General features: G+C 35.3%; 1 protein-coding gene across 4 annotated transcripts in view; it reads left to right on the forward strand.

Annotated features, from left to right (window-relative positions):
- NOX4 (NADPH oxidase 4) overlaps positions 1-22,693 on the forward strand; it is a 176,255-nt gene that overhangs the window by 149,005 nt on the left and 4,557 nt on the right. For all 4 annotated transcript variants that reach the window (XM_043579969.1, XM_043579971.1, XM_043579968.1 and 1 more), the window contains 4 exons: positions 1,034-1,153; positions 3,619-3,727; positions 11,598-11,666; positions 13,093-13,193. In XM_043579969.1, the coding sequence (XP_043435904.1) occupies positions 1,034-1,153; positions 3,619-3,727; positions 11,598-11,666; positions 13,093-13,193 (399 nt within the window). The remainder of the gene's footprint in view (positions 1-1,033; positions 1,154-3,618; positions 3,728-11,597; positions 11,667-13,092; positions 13,194-22,693) is intronic.

The following is a 22,693-nucleotide window of genomic DNA, read 5'->3' on the forward strand; positions in this document are numbered from 1 at the left end:
TAAAAAAATATTAAAAAAAAACAACAACAACATATCTTTAACATTAAGATACCTAGAACAAGGTAGTTTTTTAGAGGCTATATTAATTTTACAGCCATCAAAGACAAGTATTAAGCCCATCAAGTCAACATTTTAGGTACTAAGAAGAAAGGAAAAAAGGAAAGGGAGGAATAAAGAGATGCAGCTTTCAACTGAGACAGCTTCCTTCAGGAAGCCTTCCAATTTTTCTGGTTGTACTTCCATTTACGCTACATCAACAAGTTCATAGTCACACAGTCAAAATAAATGCAATAGATTGTAGGCAGTGTAGTGTTTCAGCTGGTCACTTTGCTTCCCTGAATAAATTAATGTTTTGTTATTAAGAAAGTATGGAGGAAAAATATTAAGTGAACAATTAGCAAGTTTTGTTGAAGTTAAGGATTTCACACACACACACACACACACACACACACACACACACACACACTTGCTTGAATATACAATCCCAAGTAAGTGGAGATTCCTTTGAGATTATTCTCCAGCTGTTTCTATACTAATAAACCTCAATAGGGAAAGAGGAGGAACAGTTTCTTTATTTTTTTCTTCTATTACTTTTCTGTTCACATAGTAAATGTTTCTGTAAATATTGCTACTACTGACTTTGCTATTGAAGAGAACCCTTACTTACTGAATTTAGACACAGTAAACCAATTGATATTTTAATTTAATCAAATATACTAATATGATCAGAGCTTTAACTTGTCCTTAGCTGTCATGGTCCTATAAATGCTTCTCTATACTTTTAATTAATGTTAAAATATTTTTTATTTTATTTCCCTCAAAAGGGAAGGCTTAGAAACAGATGTACTTGTTTTAGCATTGAGAGTTTATACATAACATTTCTTATTCCTTTAGGTTTGTCAATATGAGAAGTGATGAAATAAGGCCTGAGCATACAGAGCCTAGAAATTGGATTCAGCATGTTTGCTACATACTACAGAGAATTAATTTAACTTCTTTTCATTTTTCCCACCTTTATCTGCCTTCTCCACAGGCTGTACATTGATGGTCCATTTGGAAGTCCATTTGAGGAATCCTTGAACTACGAGGTTAGCCTGTGTGTGGCCGGAGGCATTGGAGTAACTCCATTTGCATCAATACTCAACACCCTGCTGTATGTCATTTTGATCCATTTTATTAGTTCACATAGGGAACTACCAATATTTCAGACATCTGCCATTTAGTATGAGGTAATTCCTCACAGAATTTGTCTACAGTAGTCCTCCCTCTTGCACACAGGGAATACATTCCAAGATCCCCAGTGTATGCCTGAAACTGCAGATGGTGCTAAACCCTACATATACACTTTTTTCTGTAAGCTTAACATCAATTATGCACAATAAGAGATAATAACAAATATTAAAATAGGAAAATTATAATATACTGTGATGAAAGTTTTGTGAGTGTGGTATCTCTCTCTCAAAATATTTTATCGTAATGTAGTCACCCTTCTTGTGATGAGGTGAGATCATAAAATGCCTAGGTGATGAGATGAAGTGAAGTGAATGATGTAAGCATTGTGTGCTGTTGACCTTCCGACAATATGTCAGGTGGAGCAGTGATTATCTGCTTCCCTGCCGCGGATGACCGTGAGTGTAACTGAAACCACAGAAAGTGAAACCACAGATAAGGAGGCACTACTTTACTTGTTGTTCATGGAACTCCATTTACTGATTGATGAGGGGAGTAATTCAGTGTTTCTCAGTATGTGGTCTGTGGCTTTCAGCATGCTCTCTTGTAAAACATCACAATTTGGCATTCATCTGTCCTTTTTTAAAATAATTTTTTAAAAAGTTTATTTCTTCATTTCTGTGAGAGAGTGAGCGAACAGGGGAGGGTCAGAGAGAGAGGGAGAGAGAGACAGAATCCCAGACAGGTTCCGCACTGTCAGCACGTAGAGCGCGATGTGGGGCTCCATCTCATGAACCGTGAGATCATGACCTGAGCCCAGACCAAGAGTCAGAAGCTCAGCTGATGGAGCCACCCAGGCTCCCCATTCCTGTGTCCTTTGAAAATTATTCCACCAACCTTCATTTCTCTACTTCCTCATAAATAGTAAGTGGTACTGTTCATCCATTCTGTCAACAAATACTTTGGAGCACCTACATGCCAAACCATCTTACAGGGACTGGTAATACAGTCATGAATGAAACATAGTCCCTGCCCTTAAAAAGCTTCCATTCAGGGGCGCCTGGGTGGCGCAGTCGGTTAAGTGTCCGACATCAACCAGGTCACGATCTCGCGGTCCATGAGTTCGAGCCCCGCGTCGGGCTCTGGGCTGATGGCTCAGAGCCTGGAGCCTGTTTCCGATTCTGTGTCTCCCTCTCTCTCTGCCCCTCGCCCGTTCATGCTCTGTCTCTCTCTGTCCCAAAAACAAATAAACGTTGAAAAAAAAAATTAAAAAAAAAAAAAGCTTCCATTCAGATGGAGCAGGTGAAAAATAAACCAGTGAGAAATTCATAATAACATTATTTCAGAAAATATTAGAACTATGATAAAAAGAAGAGAGGATAATGGGATAAAAAAATAAAGGGTTAGGGTTATTGTAGAATTTTGGTCAGGAAAAGTTTTTCTCAGGAGTTAACAAATGAGCATATGATGCCTTGGCCTATTACTCAGCAAAGTTATAACAGACTGAAGAATAAAAATTTCAAATATGAGACTGTTTACCGAGTAAATACTTTTTCAGTTATTTTAGTTCTAAGATTATAAGCAAAAATTAATTGATTAATATTAATTTTCATGAAAAAATAAACATAATCGTAAAAAATTATTCTCAAATGTATTCTATTCACTTTTCAAGAAGGCACAATTTGCGTTAAAACTCTTTTATGGAGTACTAAAACAAGGAATAATAAAGTTGAAATGATGTGTTTGAATGATATTCAATTTTAAATGCTTGTTACAAATTTGGGACTTTTTGGAGGTTCTTAGAAAAATAACCATATTCCAAGCCAGGAATCATTTGCTTCTGAAAACATACTGCAAGTTATTTGGGCACTCCAAGTTAAGAAAAAGAGAAAATATTTTCTTAACCTCAAGTCGACTTCATAATTATAAATAGGAATCCAGACTTGGAATTATGAGTTACTGGAATGCATTACATAGTAGGTGGCTGTTACATCTCTTTCTTTAAGGATTATTGAGAAGGGGATAAACAACCAGCTTTCTGGAATGGTTTTGGCTCATTTTGCCTGGAGGCCAGGACACAACTGATGTCCAGTGGAGCCCTGCTGAGTGATAGAATTCACAGAAAATAGAGAACTTCTTTCTGAGATGCAGGGTTCATATTATTCTGGTCCAGGAGTTTATTGCCTTCGCACTGGAAATGGGTGATCTGCATATGATATTCACAAATAATAAACACTTTAATTCATGGAGTGTATCATTCCTCTGAGTCGGTATATTGCATTTTAAATTCGTTTGAGAGCTGTAGCAAGTCCTATGACAAATGATAAAATGTAAATGACTGGTTTTTCTGTGGGTTGCTTGCTTACTAATGAAAAGCAAATTTTCAGATACAGGGATTCTTAATTTTTTTTTCATCCTAATCCCTGCTGCGTTCTTTTAATTTTACAGGGATGACTGGGAACCGTACAAGCTCAGAAGACTATATTTTATTTGGGTGTGCAGAGACATCCAGTCCTTCCGTTGGTTTGCAGACTTACTCTGTGTGTTACATAACAAGGTAAAATTCGGTTGGTTATTTTTTTCATTAAAAATGCTATTTTTTTCAAGTGACAAAAATAATACTTATTATAGAATAAACCAGGAAATATGCAGATAAGTTGAAAGAACAAGAAAAAATTCTTAAGAGAACAGGAATAGAATGTTAATAATTTAGTACGCACATTTTCAGATGTTGCTATCTGAGAATATGTGTATATATCTATGGTATTTTTTAACATAGAAATGCTCATATTTGTGTTTTAATGTAGAATATTTTAACCTGGAAATGTAGGTTTATGGTCGGTGAGGTATGCATATGGGGTGATGAGGGAAAGCACATAGAGGGCCACATCAGCAGGCGGTTGCTACTATACTTTCCATCCTTCGTTCTGTTAGCTCTAATCTCTTATTTCCACCTTTAATATTCCAAATGGACCATCACCAAACTTTTGGCACACTAGGCAGAATGTCGAAAATCCCAAATTCTAAGTTTTATTTCTTAAATAAAAAGCAGGCCTCCTTCATCTATCCTACATGTAGCTTTTTATTTATCTGTTGATATATAGATCTTAATTTTTGCAAATTATACAAGTAATACAAATAAGCATTTTTGCTGTAAATTTTTTCTTTTTAGTTGTAGGATAGTTGACATACGGTGTATTATTAGTTTCAGATGTATAGCATAGTGATTTGACAATTACACATTACAAACTGCTTACCACAATACATGTAGTCATAATCTTTCACCATAAAAGTTATTATAAGTTATTGACTAGCTCCCCTATGCTATAATTTTCATCTTTATAACTGGAAGTCTGTACCTCTCAATCCTTTTCACCTGTTTCATCTATACCACAACCCCCCTTCCCTTTGGCTACCCCCCAGTTTGTTCTCTGTATTTATGAGCCTATTTCTGTATGTTTGTTTTGTGTTTTAAAAAAATTTTAATGTTTATATTTTTGAGAGAGAGAGTATGAGTGGGGGAGGAGAAGAGAGAGAGAGGGAGACACAGAAACCAAAGCAGGCTCCAGGCTCTGAGCTGTCAGCACAGAACCTGATGCAGGACCTGAATTTGTGAGTCATGAGATCATGACCTGAGCCAAAGTTGGACACTTAACTGACTGAGCTACCTGGGTGCCTTATTTGTTTTGTTTTTTAGATTCTACATAGAAGTGAAATCATACGGTATTTGTCTTTCTCTGATTTCATTCACTTAGCATAATACCCTCTAGGTCAATCCATATTGTTGCAAATGACAAGATTTATTTCTCATTATATATATATTACATATATATATATATATATATATATATATTTCTCATTTATCTCTCTCTTTCTCTCTCTATATATACATATGTATATATGAACATTCCATTCATATATCGGAAAACATTTAAGTTGCTTCAAAAATTTGGCTATTGCAAATAATGCTGCAATAAACATAGGGGTGCATATGTCTTTTCAGATTAGTGTCTGAACTTTCTTTGGGTAAATTACCCAGTAGTAGAATTACTGGATCATATGGTATTTCCATTTTTAATATTCTGAGGTACTTCTCTTATTGTTTTCCACAGTGGTTGCATTGCCACCAGCAGTACAAGAGGGTTATCTTTCCTCCATGTCCTCATGAACACTTAGTATTTCTTTTTTAATACTAGCCATTTTGACAGATGTATGGTGATATCTCATTGTGATTTTGATTTGCATTTTCACAATGATTAGTGATGTTGAGCATTTTTTTCATGTGTCTCTTGGTAATCCATATGCCTTCTTTGGAAAAGTGTCAAATCATTCAGATAAACCAAATCCTCCCTTAATATTTTCCTCACCCAATCTGTGTAACCAGAGGTAACTCAAGAGTGTTATATAAATTCTACTGTACTATTTGTATTGTTCTATGAATTGCTTATTTTAAGCTTATCACTATGTCTTGAACATTTTTAATAATAGCACTTAATAGAGTTACCTCATTCTTTTTACTGCTATAGAGTATTTTGTAATATAGATGTACTTAGTACTTTATTTAACCATCCCTTAATGATGGATCTTTTTTATTACAAAGAACACTGCAGTGAGTATCATACATGTCTTTGTATGCAGATATTCATTTATTCAGTCTGTCATTCTGTCACTCATCAAATAATCACTCATTGCCTGCCATGAATCACAGACTGTTCTGGGACCTGGAGCTACATTGGAGAGCAAAACAAAAACAAGTTTTTGAGCTCATCCTAAGTGGGGAAGATAGACAACAAACTACTAAATACATAGGATGCCTGATTCTGATTAGGACAAAGAAGAAAAAGAAAGTGGGATAAAGCAACAGAGTAAACCATAAAGGACACACTAATTATATATTGTGTAATTGGGAATTCAACTCCCAGAAAGGTATTTTAGCAGAGCCCTTAGTGAAATGAATGAGCAGACTAGGCAGAAATCTCGTAGAAAAGGGGATCTAACTCCATAGGCTAGGGCTCTGATGCAGTCGTATGCTTGGTAGTTTGGGAAGATGAAAGAAATCTGTGTGGGCAAAGCAAAGTAAGAAAGGGGGAAAATAGTAAGAGAATCAATCATAGAGAGACCTGGTGTGTATGCTGTTTTGGAGGAAAAGTGGATGACATAAAGTCTTTGGATTTTATGCAAAAAATAAATGGTTTCTGGAGATAGAAGAACTGAAAGCAAGGATCTGAACAGATATTTGTACACCGGTATTCATAGCAGCATTATTCACAATAGCCAAATAACCCAAACGCCTGGTGATGGATAAAGAAAATGTGGCATATACATAGAAGGGAATAATATTTCTTAAAAAAGAATGAAGTTCTGAGAAGTGCAGTGTGGATGAACCTCGAAAATGTTATACTAAATGAATTAAATCAGACATAGAAGGATAAATATTGTACAACTCTGTTTATATGAGGTACATAGATGTCTAGTTCATAGACACAGAAAGTAGAACAGTGGTTGCCAGGGACTCAGGAAACATGAACAGAGGGTTATTGTTTGGTGGGCATGGAGTTTCAGTTTAGAAAGATGACACGGTTCTGGAGGTGGATGGTGGTGATGGCTGCACAGCAGTGTGGACGTATTTAATGTCACGAACTGTACACTTAAGGACAGTTATGTATATTTTACCACAATTGGGAAAAAAAAGTACAGATTCCTGGGACCTACCAGGGACCTGCTGAATCAGGAGGGGATAAACGGGAGGGATGAGAAGCCATTGAAAGGATTTGAGCAAGACTGATATAAATGTAGATCTTGGAAGTGTGTGTGAAAACATCAAGCTCTGGGATATTGCAGTTTCTGGAGGCACAGAAGATGAATTGCAGCCAACAAAGGAGGCTGGTCAGACTGGGCAGTGAGTTAGCAGGAAAACCATGAGAGAGTTCTGTCTTTGAGGCTAAAGGAGGAAAAACTTTTAAGAGCAAAATCACCACTCTTCGATTTGTGAGTATTTTTTCCTGGGTTGATCCCCAGGACTGACTTTCTGAGTTGGAGGTTAGGAGGAGGTTGTGAATGAATTTAAATTTTTAATATATACTGACAAAACACTCTCCAAAGAGAAATTTTCATTTCTACCAAAGAGTATGAGAGACATTTATTTTAAAACATTATATTACCAATCTTGTTAATTTCTACCAATCTCTTAAACAGTGAGATCTCATTCTATTTTCTCCTGAATGCTAATAAGATTGAACCTCTCTTCATATGATTATTAACCAGTTGTATTACTTATGGGATTTCCTAATTCTACCTTTTGTTTTTCTAATTTTTTAATCTTTCTTGAACTGATATCTAAAACCTGTACTTTTTTTTTAAATAAAAAGCCATAATTGGATCCAAGATGAGGAAAGGCACATTTGAATAATAGATGTTGTATAAGGCAAGTAGTAGGGAAGGAAAGGATTAAAGGAAAGACAAGAATGTTAAGTGGCTGGACCTTCAAAGGAGTTGAATCTTAAGATTTATGTTTTCATTTCAAGTTTTTTGATGGATGTGCTTTATCCTTAAGATTCTGTGGAGTAAATAATATACAAGCTTTAAACTAGTGTAAACAATACAGTGATGACTATCTTCTATACACACTTCTGCACCCAGATTTTGATTTTTCACATCAGCAGGATGAACATTGGTCCTTCAGTTTTGCCTCTAAGGATGATGTGTTTGCAACTGTGTTACCAAGTTCAGAGTGTGTGTGTGTGTGTGTGTGTGTGTGTGTGAGAGAGAGAGAGAGAGAGAAAGAGAGAGAGAGACAGAGAGAGAGATCAACTGCAATATAGCATAGTGACTTTACATACAGTTTATGTGAGTAGGTGAAAATGTTTTTGAAAACTAATGAAAATATAGAGTCTTTCAATCTTGTTCCCACTGTGTTTCACATTATTCTAGAATGCCTAAGACAAAGTTACCTTAGTTGCCCTAGTGACTGTCTTGGTGTCAGACTATCTGCCGTGATGACAAATGTGGATCTTAAGTGGATCTTGCTTGGGCAGATTGTCCCAACCTGGTGAATGAAGGAGACCACGAGGCCAGATGTCAGGTGATCTGGTACCAGCTCTGCTAATATCTAACCACATGACTTACTCCAAGTCACTTCACCTCTGTGGGTCATATTGGCAAAATCAAAATGAGGGATCAAGGCTACATCAGGCATTTGGATTCTGTCATTTACAATGGAACAGTGGTTCTACCTCATATGAACTGCAAGTCCTTGAGTAAATCACTTAATCTCTATAAACCTGATTTATGCTTTCAATTTGTAAAGGAGGCTACCAGCACTTGAAACCTGATGTGAGACTTAGCTTTAACATATCTAAAGTATCTATCATTTTGAAGGCATTTAAGAAATGATTACCATGATTCCTCTTAGTGATCTGTAAAGTTCCTTCCAGGACTCACATCCTGTTATTTTTTATTTGTGAGAAAAATAAGGAAGGGTGATAGGCAGGAGAAGTAAAAATGAAGAACATAATATTTGTGCATGATCCTACAGTCCTAATCTATTTGCAAGATTGTGTTGATCCATATATTTATTTTTTCCCTTATTTTTTTTTCCCTTTTCCTTTTATTTGTAGAAAATTGTTCCTTTAGTAGATATTATGATCTTCATTGAGGGGTAGGTTAAAGTGGAGACATTGACATCATTAAAAACATCATTCAAATTTCCATAGTTCTTACTAGGGGCTGTGGGTACCAAATACCAGTTATCGATGCAGGAGTCATTGGACTGATCTCAGAACAGCATCCTGGTAAATATTTAAGACAAGAATCAACAAAAGCCACGTGTTTTTTGAGGTGCTATCCATCACTGGCATCTAGAAACTTCTGTTTTTTTGGAACTAAAAGTCATAAATCCTGATTCAGTTCCGAAAGGGCCTAAAAATGAATTTAGCATTTGGCTATAACTTGAGGCAGCTATTTGATGGTATATAATTAACGATTATATTTTAAGAGTATGATGGGAGCTGAGAATGATCATTTATCACTTTTAAAGTAAATATGTTTTTATTGGGGCTTTATAACTCAGAGTTTCCACCTGTCAGAAAATGTATAGTTTTGCATCTGAAAACAGATGATGACATTCAGCCCTACCATTGTCCTGATGAAAAACCTGAGGCCTAGATGAGTGAGTAAATCCTTAGAAGTCTCAGGGCCAATATGGGAAGAGAGACAAGTCACCTGCCACGTGTTCCTCCCACGGTAAATGGGGCCAGAGGGGTGATGAAACCCTACTTAATCCCCCCACCATTTGCAGTGTGCCTTTTTTTTTTTGCATTCCTAAAACTTCTACTTTGAGTCCCAATGTATCATTTTTTATATTATATTAAATTAAATTAAATACTTATTTTTAATTTTTTATTTAAATTCCAGTTAGTTATGACACTGTAATATTAGTTTCAAGTGTACAGTATAGTGATTCAGCACTTCCATCACCTGGTGCTCTTTGCAAGTGCACTCCTTAATCCCCATAACCTGTTTAACCTATCCCCACCCCACCTCCTCTCTGATAACCATTCAGTATAGTTAAGAGTGTATTAAAAAAAAAAAAAGTCTGTTTCTTGGTTTGCCCCCTCTCTTTTTTTTCCCCTATGCATGTTTGTTTTATTTCTTAAATTACACATATGAGTGAAATCATATGGCATTTGTCCTTCTCTGACTTATTTCACTTAGCATTATACTCTCTGGCTCCACCCATGTCATTGCAAATGGCAAGTTTTCATTTGCTTTTATAGCTGACTAATATTCCATTATATATATATACCACATCTTCTTTATCCATTCATCAGTCGGTGGACACTTGGGCTGTTTCCATAACTTGGCCATTGTAGATAATGTTGCTATAAACTTGGCCATTGTAGATAATGTAGATAATGTATTATAGTATAATATAGAAATAATACTTTGAATGAGTGGATCCTCTTGCTGCAGTAAAGTCCAACAAAACATTACCATCTAAAGCAAACCCGCTATGCTGATCTCTGTTCAAGAAATGGTTTGTCTTTTGAAGAAGTGCTGTTCCTATTGATGCCTTTCCTGGGATCCACACCTCAAACACTCCTCTCTGTTCTCCAAGGAGCCCACCAGGTGGAGGTGCTCCTCTCCTTCTCTTCCACTCTTGATGCCTTGTCCTTATCAGGGTGATGAAAGGAGGCCCTAAGAAGAAGAATACTTTTAAAAATAAAAAAAAATTATAAAAATTATTTTTAAATTTATATTTGTATAACATTTAAAAATATTTTAAAATTTTTGTTTAAATTCCAGTTTAGGTTATTTAAATTCCAATTAGCTAACATGCAGTGTAATATTAATTTCAAGTGCAAAAATATTTTTAAAATAACAGATTTCAGAAGTCAGGGTTCATTCAGAGGAAGGCCAATTATTAGTAGGTTCATTTTTGTCTTCTAGAAAAAGGCAGCATACAGAGACAAGAACAACCCTTTTCCCCTCTTTGCTGAGTTTATTTTCCTGTAGGTGATATTTTTCTTATTTTATTTTTCAAGGCATTGAAATGTTTGAGATTTTTTTTTGAGACTATTTTATTTTGGCAGGTATGTTTACAGCCTCATGCATTTTTGTACAAGGAAAACTACTGCTGAGTAAGAGGAAGGCAAGAATAAGAACTCTGCCTTTTGTTTTTGTTTTTGTTTGTTTTGTATTTTTTTTTTTTTTTTGTGATTCCTAGCATGCATATTTTATATCATTATTTGTGGTTTGTTTTTTGGTTTTTTTTAAAGAAAATCATGTTCTTTAGGAGTGAACTCTTGGCTCTAATTTAGGGACTCTTAAGGAATAAAATAAGAGATACAGGGAAAGGATTTAGGGGATATCAGTGTAATATTTCACATGCTTGGTTTTGTATGTATAAAGATAACATAGGGATTCCTGGGTGGCTCAGTCAGTTGAGCATCCTACCTCTTGATTTCGGTTCAGGTCATGATCCCAGGGTAGTGGATTGAGTCTCATGTGTAGCTCCATGCTGAGTGTGGAGACTGGGATTCTTTCTCTCTCTTCTGTCTCTCTGTCTGTCTCTCCCCCTGTGTCCCTCTCTCACCCACTCACTCTCTTTATCTCTCTCTTTAAAAAAATTAAAAAGTGAAATAAGATAACAGGATTGTTGTCTTGCACTGCTACCATCTAGTATTCCCTTATCACTACTACTACTACTTGCACTAATTGTGCCAATAGGCACACGTTATTAATGTCAGAATCTGGCATGTATATGACATGCATATATGTACCTATGTATATATACACATTTGCTAGTAAAGGTTGACTGTGATTAGACACCATACATCTTAAATTGTAGAATCACGTATGTTAGAATAGGAGAAAGTCTGAGTACACGGAAGGAATTCTCATGTCTATTTACTTTTATGTCCTCTCAGTTTTGGCAAGAGAACAGACCTGACTATGTCAACATCCAGCTGTACCTCAGTCAAACAGATGGGATACAGGTATGTGGTTGGATGTTTTCATAAATTAAACAAGCCTCTTGATAATAGAAGATCTACTCTAAGGGCCATGCTGGAAGAACATTTCTGCAGGTGGTTTGAATAGAAGTTTCCCAGAGGAAGGCCTCTTTTGGAATGTGTCCAGAAAACCCATGGCTTGTCCTTGAAGCTAACCGTATTAGGTCTTTCATCTGTTCTCCTCACAGGGAGCGGGAACAGACCTTTGAGTTCATCTCTCTCCTTTTCACTGTTATCTCAAACTCTTCACCTCCAGAAATCAGACCATGAGCGAACAGTCTCATGATTGTGTTCATCGAGGGGAGTTTTTATGTGGAGAGACAAGATCATATGTAGTTAAGCTTATTTCTCTTCAAGGGAAACTAAACAACATAGTAATAGCCATTACACATCATGTACTTACTATACTAGGGACCCTGTGCTCAGCATCTCATATTCATTATCTTGTGTAATTGCAACAGATCCAAGAGGTAGATGATATTGCCATCCTCACATTATAGATGAGGAAGCTGAGGTTTACAGATGGCATGGAAGTGCTGCACAGGTGTATAAATCTGGGCATGAATGCTTTTACAAGTTTTAGTTTAGTATTTTCCATTATATATTTTCTATAATACTTTGAATACAAACTATGAATGCTTGTCAGTTACTTCAAAACTAACCTAACCCTATTTTTTCTAGTCAGATTTCTACCCCATTTGGTATGTAAAAAAATATTTCGTTTTCCTATTCTCATGAAGCAAGTCAGTATCGTTATTCCTCATGGTATGGCTGTAATTAAGGTATGGAGCATAAATTGCATTGGTTCTCCATTTGTCTGCCTGGGACTCAGACACTCTCCCCCTGTCTTCTCACTTCCCTCTGACCCTTCATTGCCAATCCAGATCTAATATTCTGTTAATTGCAAACACCAACCCGTTAGAAGTTATTTTGTTGATCGACTCAAGATGTGGAGCTCTTCTGTCTTAGGCTATCTTGTCTAGGATCGTTTCCCCAAATTTATGATGACAATTTGTAGTATTTTACTCCTACAATGAGCCAAATATGACAACTGTATTTGCAGTGCAAAAACACTTCAATAAAGTCTATATGCTACACCCTTTTTGAGAGTAGGCAATTAAAATGCCTTCTTTAACATTGTGGTTGTTAAAAATGAAGCAACTAACTGAAGTCTAGGAAAATCAGCCATTTGTAATAATGGAATTCAAGAAGATAATGGATTTTAAAGGAAAAGAGGAAGGAAATGATGTTTCTAAATGACTATACTTAATAGCTTGCCATTTGATATTTATATTCTTTAAATCACAGCAATTTGGTAGGAAGCCACAGCACCAGTAGAAAATGATGTTAGAGAAATAAGTTATTCGTCCAACTCTGTGTCATATAAAATATAGTGCTTTCTTTTTGGCAGAAGATAATTGGAGAAAAATACCAAGCACTGAATTCAAGACTTTTTATTGGACGTCCTCGGTGGAAACTTCTATTTGATGAAATAGCAAAATGTAACAGAGGGTAAGTACTAATTCTCAGGAAATTTACCATGTGGCTAATGATCAAATTAAAGTATTCTCAAATCATAACATGTAGTTTTTAAAGATGAATTAGGTAATGGGTTTACAAATGGCAAAGTCACTTAAACACTCAATTATCACTCTCAAAGAAGGAAGCAAGTCAGGGACCACCTCACACATATCTGTAACATCAAATAATTAAAATTTGGCTTAGAAATAGTCTATAAAGAATTTATGAGGAAACTATCCTACATACTTTCAAATTTGCATAGACCCATATTAAAATGGGTATTCATTCCAACATCATGTATCAGGTGATCATTGGAAAAACTTTTCAAAATCATGTTGGCAAACAAGGGAACTCTACCAGCATTTCTAACAATGAATGCACTTAAGAATCAGGCATTTGCATTTTTTTTTATCAGAATGAATAAACTTTTAAAATCCTTAGTGGTAATATGGAGTCTCTAATACAGGAGTATTTCCAAACATAATTTTTTTTCTTGGAAGCTATAACTCTATGAAGAATCTTAGTATTATGAAATACGTGTCTATGGTCTAAAGAGATTACCGTTTAAGGAAAGCATTCACTGTAAGGCACAGACTAGCCACAACTCCCCTTTTTTTGTAAACTTATTGTTCAAGGCAGTGGTCTATAAGAATTCTAAGAGTATTTTGAAAACAATATACCCACTCACACATTTTAAATTTGGTATTGAAATAGTTTCATCATAAGTTTAAATAGTTGCAAAGGCTCTAATTTCTAACATATTGCACATGCTGACATTTTTAAATTAATGTAACTCTTTTAAACCTGTCTACTGGAATTAAAATATCAGTTTTTTGATACCAACCTCATATATTTGTAAAGATATACAAAAAGCTTTCGTTAGCAATTGGAAATTTTACATTATTTTTTCTTTAAAAAATTTTTTTATTAATATTTATTTTTGAGAGAGAGAGAGAAACAGAGCATGAGCGGGGGAGGGGCAGAAAGAGAGAGAGAGGGAGACACAGAATCTAATGCAGGGTCCAGGCTCTGAGCTGTCAGCACAGAGTCTGACATGGTGCTCTAACTCACGAACCATGAGCTCATGACCTGAGCCAAAGTCAGACGCTTAACCAACTGAGCCACCCAGGCGCCCATACATTATTTTTTCTACTTGAACTTGTATTTCCATTGTATTTAACCTAGAGAATTTATCAAAATTCAATATGTTTTTACATTTGAACTAATTGTATTTTTGTTGCTTAAGTAAACATACTTCTGTAATAAGAATGTACATAAATTGAAGTTTTAATTTTTAAAATATCCTTTGTTGCTCTCCTAGATTGATTTAGTATTACAATTACTAGTATATAGTTAATCAATTCACAATTAAAAAATACATTTTTATAAATATAAAAAGGATATTTGTGAATAAATGAGACAGCTTCTCAGATGAAGAGTTTTAAAAATGCTTCAGTTCATGAATTCCTAGATAAATACAATTTATTGAAAGAATCACTGATGTATCATGGCCTCTGGCTCCATCTTCAGAGATTTTGTTTTAGGAATTGTAATGGCTCCTGGAGCCCTGGGAACAAAATTTTAAAAAAATACATGGTTGACTCCTGACAAGCATCCTTTTGTTAATTTTCTTGGTATAGTGATGAAAACTTTGGGATTTTGTTATTGTTGCTATTGTTTTTCCTCAATTCGGAAACCAAATTCTATTACAGGAAAGGATCATTTATAAGAAATTAGATTGGGATTCTTGATTTCTTTGGTTCCTTCTTAAGAATTCTCATTAGTTAAACTGTTCATGATTTAGATTGATTTTGTATGTTTATTTGCTTGGTTGTTCATTTCCTTCAAACAGCAAAGCTGGTTTAAGAAGAACAAGTGTATACCATCTGCTGTTGACATTTTGTACAACACTTTCACTTTCTGTATTTGCTCTGGCCAAGCACCTAAAAACGCATTATTTTTAAAGAATTTTTACATGGCATATTTAGGAAAAGAATGGATGAACATCTTAAGGTTCATTAACTAGAAAAAAGGTGCTACTTAAAGAGAAGTCCTCATTTGAGATATAAAATTTTGGTTAACCTCATGTACATGAATTACTGAAAGAATATATAAAGTCACATACATACATACTTATACATGTACATGTATATGTATGCATATATATTTAAAATCTATATACTGAAAATATGAACCTTAAATTTTAATGCAAATTGAATGAATCTATTACATAGAATTCTTTAATGTAGTCTTTTTCAGGTACACTCATATGTTGTTCATGGATGATTTACATGTAATTCTACCTCACAGTATTCTACAGTATGGATATATAGGTTACCTCCAGTTCTCTACCATTACTAACAGTGCTATAGTAATTATCTTTGTACATACTTTCTCAGGCTCTTTGGGAGTTGCAGTTCAAGGTTAGAATCCTTGAAATGGAATTGCTGGCTCAAAGAGTATACACATTTAAATACTGTCCTATCAAAACCAAAAGGCTGAATCAGTTTATGCTCAATTTACTTTTCACACATGTATGAGGTGGTTCCTTCCTTGTGTGGCTTTTTTAAATTCAGGAAATGAATTATGTAATGGTATTACATGATCAAGGAAAGTGAAGGAGCTTTTGAAGTCACCCTATTTTCATCATTATTTGACAAAAGAAGAAACTAGGACCCAAAAGGTAATGATTTATCTCAAGCTATGGTTAATGAGTCAGAATTTATACATGAACCCTATCTTCTGACTGTAAAGTTCAATGTGCTTTATTTACAGCAAAACATTGTCCCAAATAGAAAGAATAGCAGTTTTATTTTACCATGTCCCTCTTAGGGACAGTGAGATGTTGCAAGTGAGATGTGTTCATTATGTGTATTACAGCAGAATATTAACTATAATACACCAAAAGTCAACAACTAATTTTTCAAAAGTATAAAAAGATTCTAGATATTACTTCATAAGCCATTCAGTATTAAAAGCATGTCAGGAAATTTTTCGTTATGCCTAACCAAAGTCCAGTTTCCTCTTACTTGTAATAAAAATACGTATCATATCATAAATTAGTCAAATTTATGCATTATACAAAAGGAGAAATAAAGGATTAACTTTATGTGGCCTTTGGAGTAGAGAACTAATACTCTGGGATTGAGTAAAATGTTTGAGACCGTATCTGTATATCTTCCTCCTGGTGTTTTAAAAAATACAAATCTCTGTATCCATTCTAGCAATTTTGGGTAGAGTCTTTCAGGTTTTCTACATAGAGTACCATGTCATCTGCGAATGGGAAAGTTTGCCTTCTTCTTTGTTCATTTGGATGCTTTTATTTATATTTGTTGTCTGATTGCTGAGGCTAGGATTTCTAGTCCCAGTAGTATACTGAATAGCAATGGTGAGAGTGGACATCCCTGTCTTGTTCCTGACCTTAGAGGAAAAGCTCTCAGTTTTTCCCCACTGAGGATGATACTAGCTGTGGGTCTTTTGTATATTTATGATGATGAGGTGTGTTCCCTTTATCCCTACTTTGTTGAGGGTTTTAATTAAGAAGGGATGCTGTATTTTTTAAATATACCTGGGTCTGATCTCTCACATTCGATCTTATGTCCCTGGGTCAAGTCACTCAAACCTTCTGAATCTATATTCACAAGGAATGAATAAACTGTCATTATTATGAGATCCCACACTTGCAAATCTGCACGGAAAAACAAAGATTGGTATAATATGCACAAATATACAATATGCACAAATATGTTGAGCATTATGGAACTAGTTCCCAACATCTGGCCCCAAACAACATTCTCTGCTTAACATCTATTTCTACCCATCTCAGCAAAGTTTTTGTAGATAAATCTCCAGATGGTTGTTGGACTGCAGAAACCTAATACAAATTTAGTGAAAATGGATTGCAGAGATTAAGTGTAGATCTTGAAAAAGTTACAGGATCTCATTGTTAGTGAAACTCACACTGGGGAACTCCTCAAATTACACAAAGATCTACTAGAGTTAACCTAGTTAACAACTGAAATACAAAAATGTAAAAAATATGATATATGGGTGCCTTAAAAATGATGATTTTAGGGGCACTGGGATGGCTTAGTGGGTTAAGCATCCAACTCTTGAGTTCAGCTCAGATCATGATCTCACAGTTGTGAGATAGAGCCCTGCATGGGGTTCTGCACTAGGCATGGAGCCTGCTTGGGATTCATTCTCTCTCTCTCTCTCTCTCTCTCTCTCTCTCTGCCTCTCTCTCTCTCCTTCTCTCCCCCTCCCTCCCAACCCCCGCCCCCACTCATGCTCTCTCCCTCTCAAAAAAAAATAATTTAAGAGAAGCCATCAGGAAATCTGTAAAAATTGAAAAATGAACTTTATAATTGCCCTGTGAAGAAAGTAATGTTATCTTACTGTAATGCAGCATGACAGAGAATGTACATAAACAAACAATGACTCACTGCCTACTCATTTTCATGAAAGCCACACTAGGTTTTTTGTTTGTTTTTGTTTTTTGGTGGTGTAAATTGAATTGTTCAATTTTATTCAATCTAAGTAACCTAGTGTGTTACTAGGTTTCAGATCTAGTGTGTCTATATCTGGTTTTAATAATAATCTAAATTGTATTATGTATAAGGCAATTTATTTTCATGTTTCTTTTTAATTTTCTTCTCACTTGGGGTTTACTTAGGTTTTCTTTTGCTAGTTTCTTAAAGTAGAACCTTATATCATTGATTTCAGACCCTTTTTATTTTCTAATAAAAGTGTTCAATACTATAAATTTCCTTCCCTCTCCACACTTCAGCTACATCACACAAATGTGGATATGTTTTGTTTGTGTTTTTATACACTTCAAAATATTTTTTAAGTTTTCTATGTGATTTCTTCTTTGACCCATTGATTATTTTAGAAGTATGTTGTTTAATTTCCAAACATGTGGAGATTTTACATATATCTTTTTGGTTTTGATTCCTAGTTCAATTGGGTTCTGTTGAGAAAATATACTCTTTGTGATTTCTATCCTTTAAAATGTATTGAGACGTGTTTTATTGCCCAAAATATGGTCGGTGTTGATGAACATTCCGCATGCACTTGAAAAGAATTTATATTCCATTGTATGGGGATAGAGCACACTGTAAATATTAGTTACAGTTGGTTGTTAATGGTATTTAGGTCTTCAGTACGCTTACTGATTTTCTGTTTTTTCTATCAATTACAGAGAGGAGTGTTGAAATCATCAACTGTAACTCTAGCTTTATTTGTCTTTATAGTCCTATTAGTTTTTGTTTCATGTATATCAGACTTTTTTAGTTGGAGGTTTTAATTGTAGTGTTTAAACTATTTCATTACATATTATTATTATTATTCTATGTATAATATTATATGTATTCATTACAAAATATATTACACTTTATTATTTCATGGAATAAAAAATATTGTTTGATTTTTTCCAGCTTTCTTGAGATATCATTAACATATAATATTATATAAATTGAATATGTACCATATAATATTTGATATATATAATTATTTGATATATGTATATATATTGCAAAATGACTACCATAAGAAGGTTAGTCAGTCAACACAGCCAGCCATCACCTCATGTAATTACAATTTGTGTGTGTGTGTAAAGAAAACTTTAACAATCTACTCTCTTAGCACCTTTCAAATATACAACACCGTATTGTTAACTATAGTCACCATGCTGTACATTACATTCCCAGAACTTATTCTTACAATTGGAAGTTTATAATTCTCTGTCAGCCTTCACCCATTCCCTACCTCTTTTGCCTGGCCCTGACAACCACCAATATGCTCTCTGTTTCTACACAGTATTTGTCTTTCTTTGTCTGATTTATATCACTTAGTACAATATCCTCCAGTTGCAATCATGTTGTTGCAAATGGCAGGATTTCGTTCTTTTTTATGGGTGAATAATATTGTTCTGTGTGTATGTGTGTATGTATGTGTGATATTAATAGTTAATATATAAATTATATGTGTATCACATGATTTCTTTATTCATTTATCCATTGATGAACACTGAGGTTGTTTCCATGTCTTGACTATTCTAATAAAGCTGCAATGAACATGGAGGGGCAGGTATCTTTCTGAGATAATAATTTTATTTCCTTCAGATGTATACATAGAAGAGGAATTTGGATCATATAGTACTTCTATTTACAATTTTTTTTTTTTACATTTTGTTTTTATTTTTGAGAGACAGAGAGAGACAGAGCACAAGCAGGGGAGGGGCAAAGAGAGAGGGAGACACAGAACCCGAAGCAGGCCCCAGGCTCTGAGCTGTCAGCACAGAGCCCAATGCAGGGCTCGAACTCATGAACCGGGAGATCATGACCTGAGCTGAAGTTGGACACTTAACCAACTGAGCCACCCAGGCGCGCTAGTCTATTTAAAACTTTTTGAGAGGGCACCTGGGTGGCGCAGCCGGTTAAGCGACCGACTTCAGCCAGGTCACGATCTCGAGGTCTGTGAGTTCGAGCCCCGCGTCGGGCTCTGGGCTGACGGCTCAGAGCCTGGAGCCTGTTTCCGATTCTGTGTCTCCCTCTCTCTCTGCCCCTCCCCCGTTCATGCTCTGTCTCTCTCTGTCCCAAAAAGTAAATAAAAAAAAAAAAAAACTTTTTGAGAAACCTCCATACTGTTATCCATAGTGGCTGTACCAATTTACATTCCTAACAGTAGTGTACAAGAGTTTCCCTTTCTCCATATCCTTGCCAACATTTGTCTCTTTATCTTTTTTGATGATAGCCTTTCTAACAAGTGTGAGGTGATATCCTAGTGTGGTTTTGATTTGCATTTCCTGGATGATTAGTGATGCTGAGCACTGTCATGAGCCATTTGGCTGTTTGAACATCTTTTTCAGAAAATGTCTATTCAGGTTCTTTGCCTATTTTTACTTCAATTATTATTTTATTATTTCTTTTTTAGCTATTGTGTTGTATGTATTTCTTATATATTTTGGATATTAACCCCTTATTCGATATGTATTTTTACAAATATTTTCTCCCATCCCATATGCTATCTTTTCATTTTGTTGAGCATTTCTTGTGTTGTGTAGAAGCTTTTTAATTCGATGTAATACCACATATTTATTTTTGCATTTATTGCTTGTACTGCTGGGGTCCTATCCATGAAATCAATGCCAAGACTATTATCAAGGAGATTTTTTCCATTTTCTTCTAGGAATTTGATGATTTCAGATCTTACCTCTAAGTCTTTAATTCTCTCTGACTTAATTTTGTGAGTGGTGTAAGATAGGGGTCTGGTTTCATTCCTTTGCATGTAAATATCTAGCAGTTTACTGTTGTTTTCTATTTATCACATTTGTTCTTTTTCTTTCTTCATCTACTTTCTTTTGGATTGAGTACATTTATGATTCCATTTGTTACTCCTATATTGGCATATTAGCCGTACTTCTCTGTTTGCTTTTAGTGTTTTATTTGAGGTATTGGTTCCCAAACTTCATTCCTTGGACCAACATCCCCTGGAACTTGTTAGATTCTTGAACCCTATCCAAAGTCTCCTGTATCAGAAGCTCTAGGGGTGGTCCATGGACCAGGTGGTTTGTGGACTGGGAAGTCCCTCAGGTACTTTTGATGAGGCTGAAATCAGAGAAACATTCTAGGTTTAGAGTGTATATCATTAGCTTCACAGTGCACCCTGAATAATATTATACTGCTTTATGTACTACCATTCCCCCTGCATCTTTTTGGCTGTGGTTTTCTTTCTTTCTTTCTTTCTTTCTTTCTTTCTTTCTTTCTTTCTTTCTCTCTTTCTTTTTCTTTCTTTTCTTTCTTTGGAGAAAGAGAGAGAGCATGAGCAGGAAGGGGTGAGGAGAGAGGCAGAAGGAGAGAAAGAATCTTTTTTTTAATTTTATTTAATTAATTTTTAAAAAATACTTATTTATTTTTGAGAGAGAAAGCATGAGTTAGGGGAGGGGCAGAGAGAGAAGGGGACAGAGGATCTGAAGTGGGCTCTGCGCTGACAGCCCAACGCAGGGCTCAAACTCATAAACCATGAGATCATGACCTGAGCCAAAGTTGGATGCTTAACAACTGAGTCACCCAGGTGCCCTGAGAGAGAAAGAATTTTAAGCAGGCTCCACTCTCAGTGCAGAGTCTAATGCACTGAGATCTAATGACCCTGAGATCATGACCTGAGCCAAAATCAAGAGTCAGATGCTCAACCAACTGAGCTACCCAGGCGCCCCGCTTTGGTTATTGTTCTTATTCATCTTTCTTCATATACTGTAAACTCCATAATGCATAGTTATTACTTTTGTTTTAACTATCAATTATATTTTAAAGAGATTAAAAATTAAGTAAAATACACATTGTGTTTATTCACCAATTTACCATCTTGGTGCTCTTCATTCCTCTAGGTAGATTCAAATTTCCCTCTGATATCACTCTCCGTCCTGAAGAATTTCCTTTAATATACTTTATAGTGCTGGTTTGCTGGTGCTGATTTCTCTCACCTTTTGTTTAAGAAGTTCGTATTCCTTCCTCAGTTTTGAAAATTATTTTTGTTTAGAATTTGATATAGTACAGTTGACATTTTCGCTTGTCTTTCAACACTTTGAAGAGGTCACTTCATTGCCTTCTGACATGCATAGTTTTTGACAAGAACTCCATCTTTCATCTGCTGTTTATTATTTGTAAAGTGTCCTTTTACCCCTCTGGCTGTTTTTGTTTTTCTCTTTGAAAACTGTCATTTTTGGTTTTACTTTAAATTGACTTACCGTGGTTTTCTTTGCGTATGCTCTCTTTGGGGTTCATTAGATCCTTGGATCTATGTATTTGTTTTCTTCAAATTTGGAAAAAGGGCAACTATTTCTTAAGTGTTTTTTTCTCTTTCCCTCTGCCTTGTCTCATGTTGGGGCTACAATTCCATCCATGTTAGACTAGTTGATATTGTACCACAGGTCACTGAGCCTCTATTCATTTTTTTTCCCCAATTTTTGTTCTTGGTGTGGTCCATTGGGATAGATTGTAGTGCTAGGTCTTTAAGTTTAATTATCTTTTCTTCTGCAGTGCCTATTTTTCTGTTAACCCATCAGTATATTTATCATTTTAAATATTGCATTTAATCACTAGAATTTCCATTTAGGCCTTTAAAAAATCTTCTGTTTCTCTTCCCATCATGTTGATGTTTACCTTTGAATATAATGAAGGGTGTTTCTCATCACTGTTTCAATGATGTCTGATAGATAATTCCATCAAATTTGTTGTTCTGGGCCTGTTTCTATTGACTGATCTTTCTCCTGTATTAGTTTGATAGGGCTTGCTTCCATAACAAAATCCCTCAGACTTGAGTGGATTAAACAAAAGAAATTTATTTTCTCAAATTTCTCGAGGCAGGACATCTAAGATCAAGATGGTGGCAGGGTTGATTTCCTCTGAGACCTCCCTCCTCTGCTTACAGGTGACTACCCTCTTATTGTCTCTTCACATGGTCTTTTGCTTTGTGCATGTGTCTCCTCT

The sequence above is a fragment of the Prionailurus bengalensis genome, chromosome D1, assembly GCF_016509475.1.
Source record: "Prionailurus bengalensis isolate Pbe53 chromosome D1, Fcat_Pben_1.1_paternal_pri, whole genome shotgun sequence".
In the NCBI taxonomy this organism is placed as follows: Eukaryota; Metazoa; Chordata; class Mammalia; order Carnivora; family Felidae; genus Prionailurus; species Prionailurus bengalensis.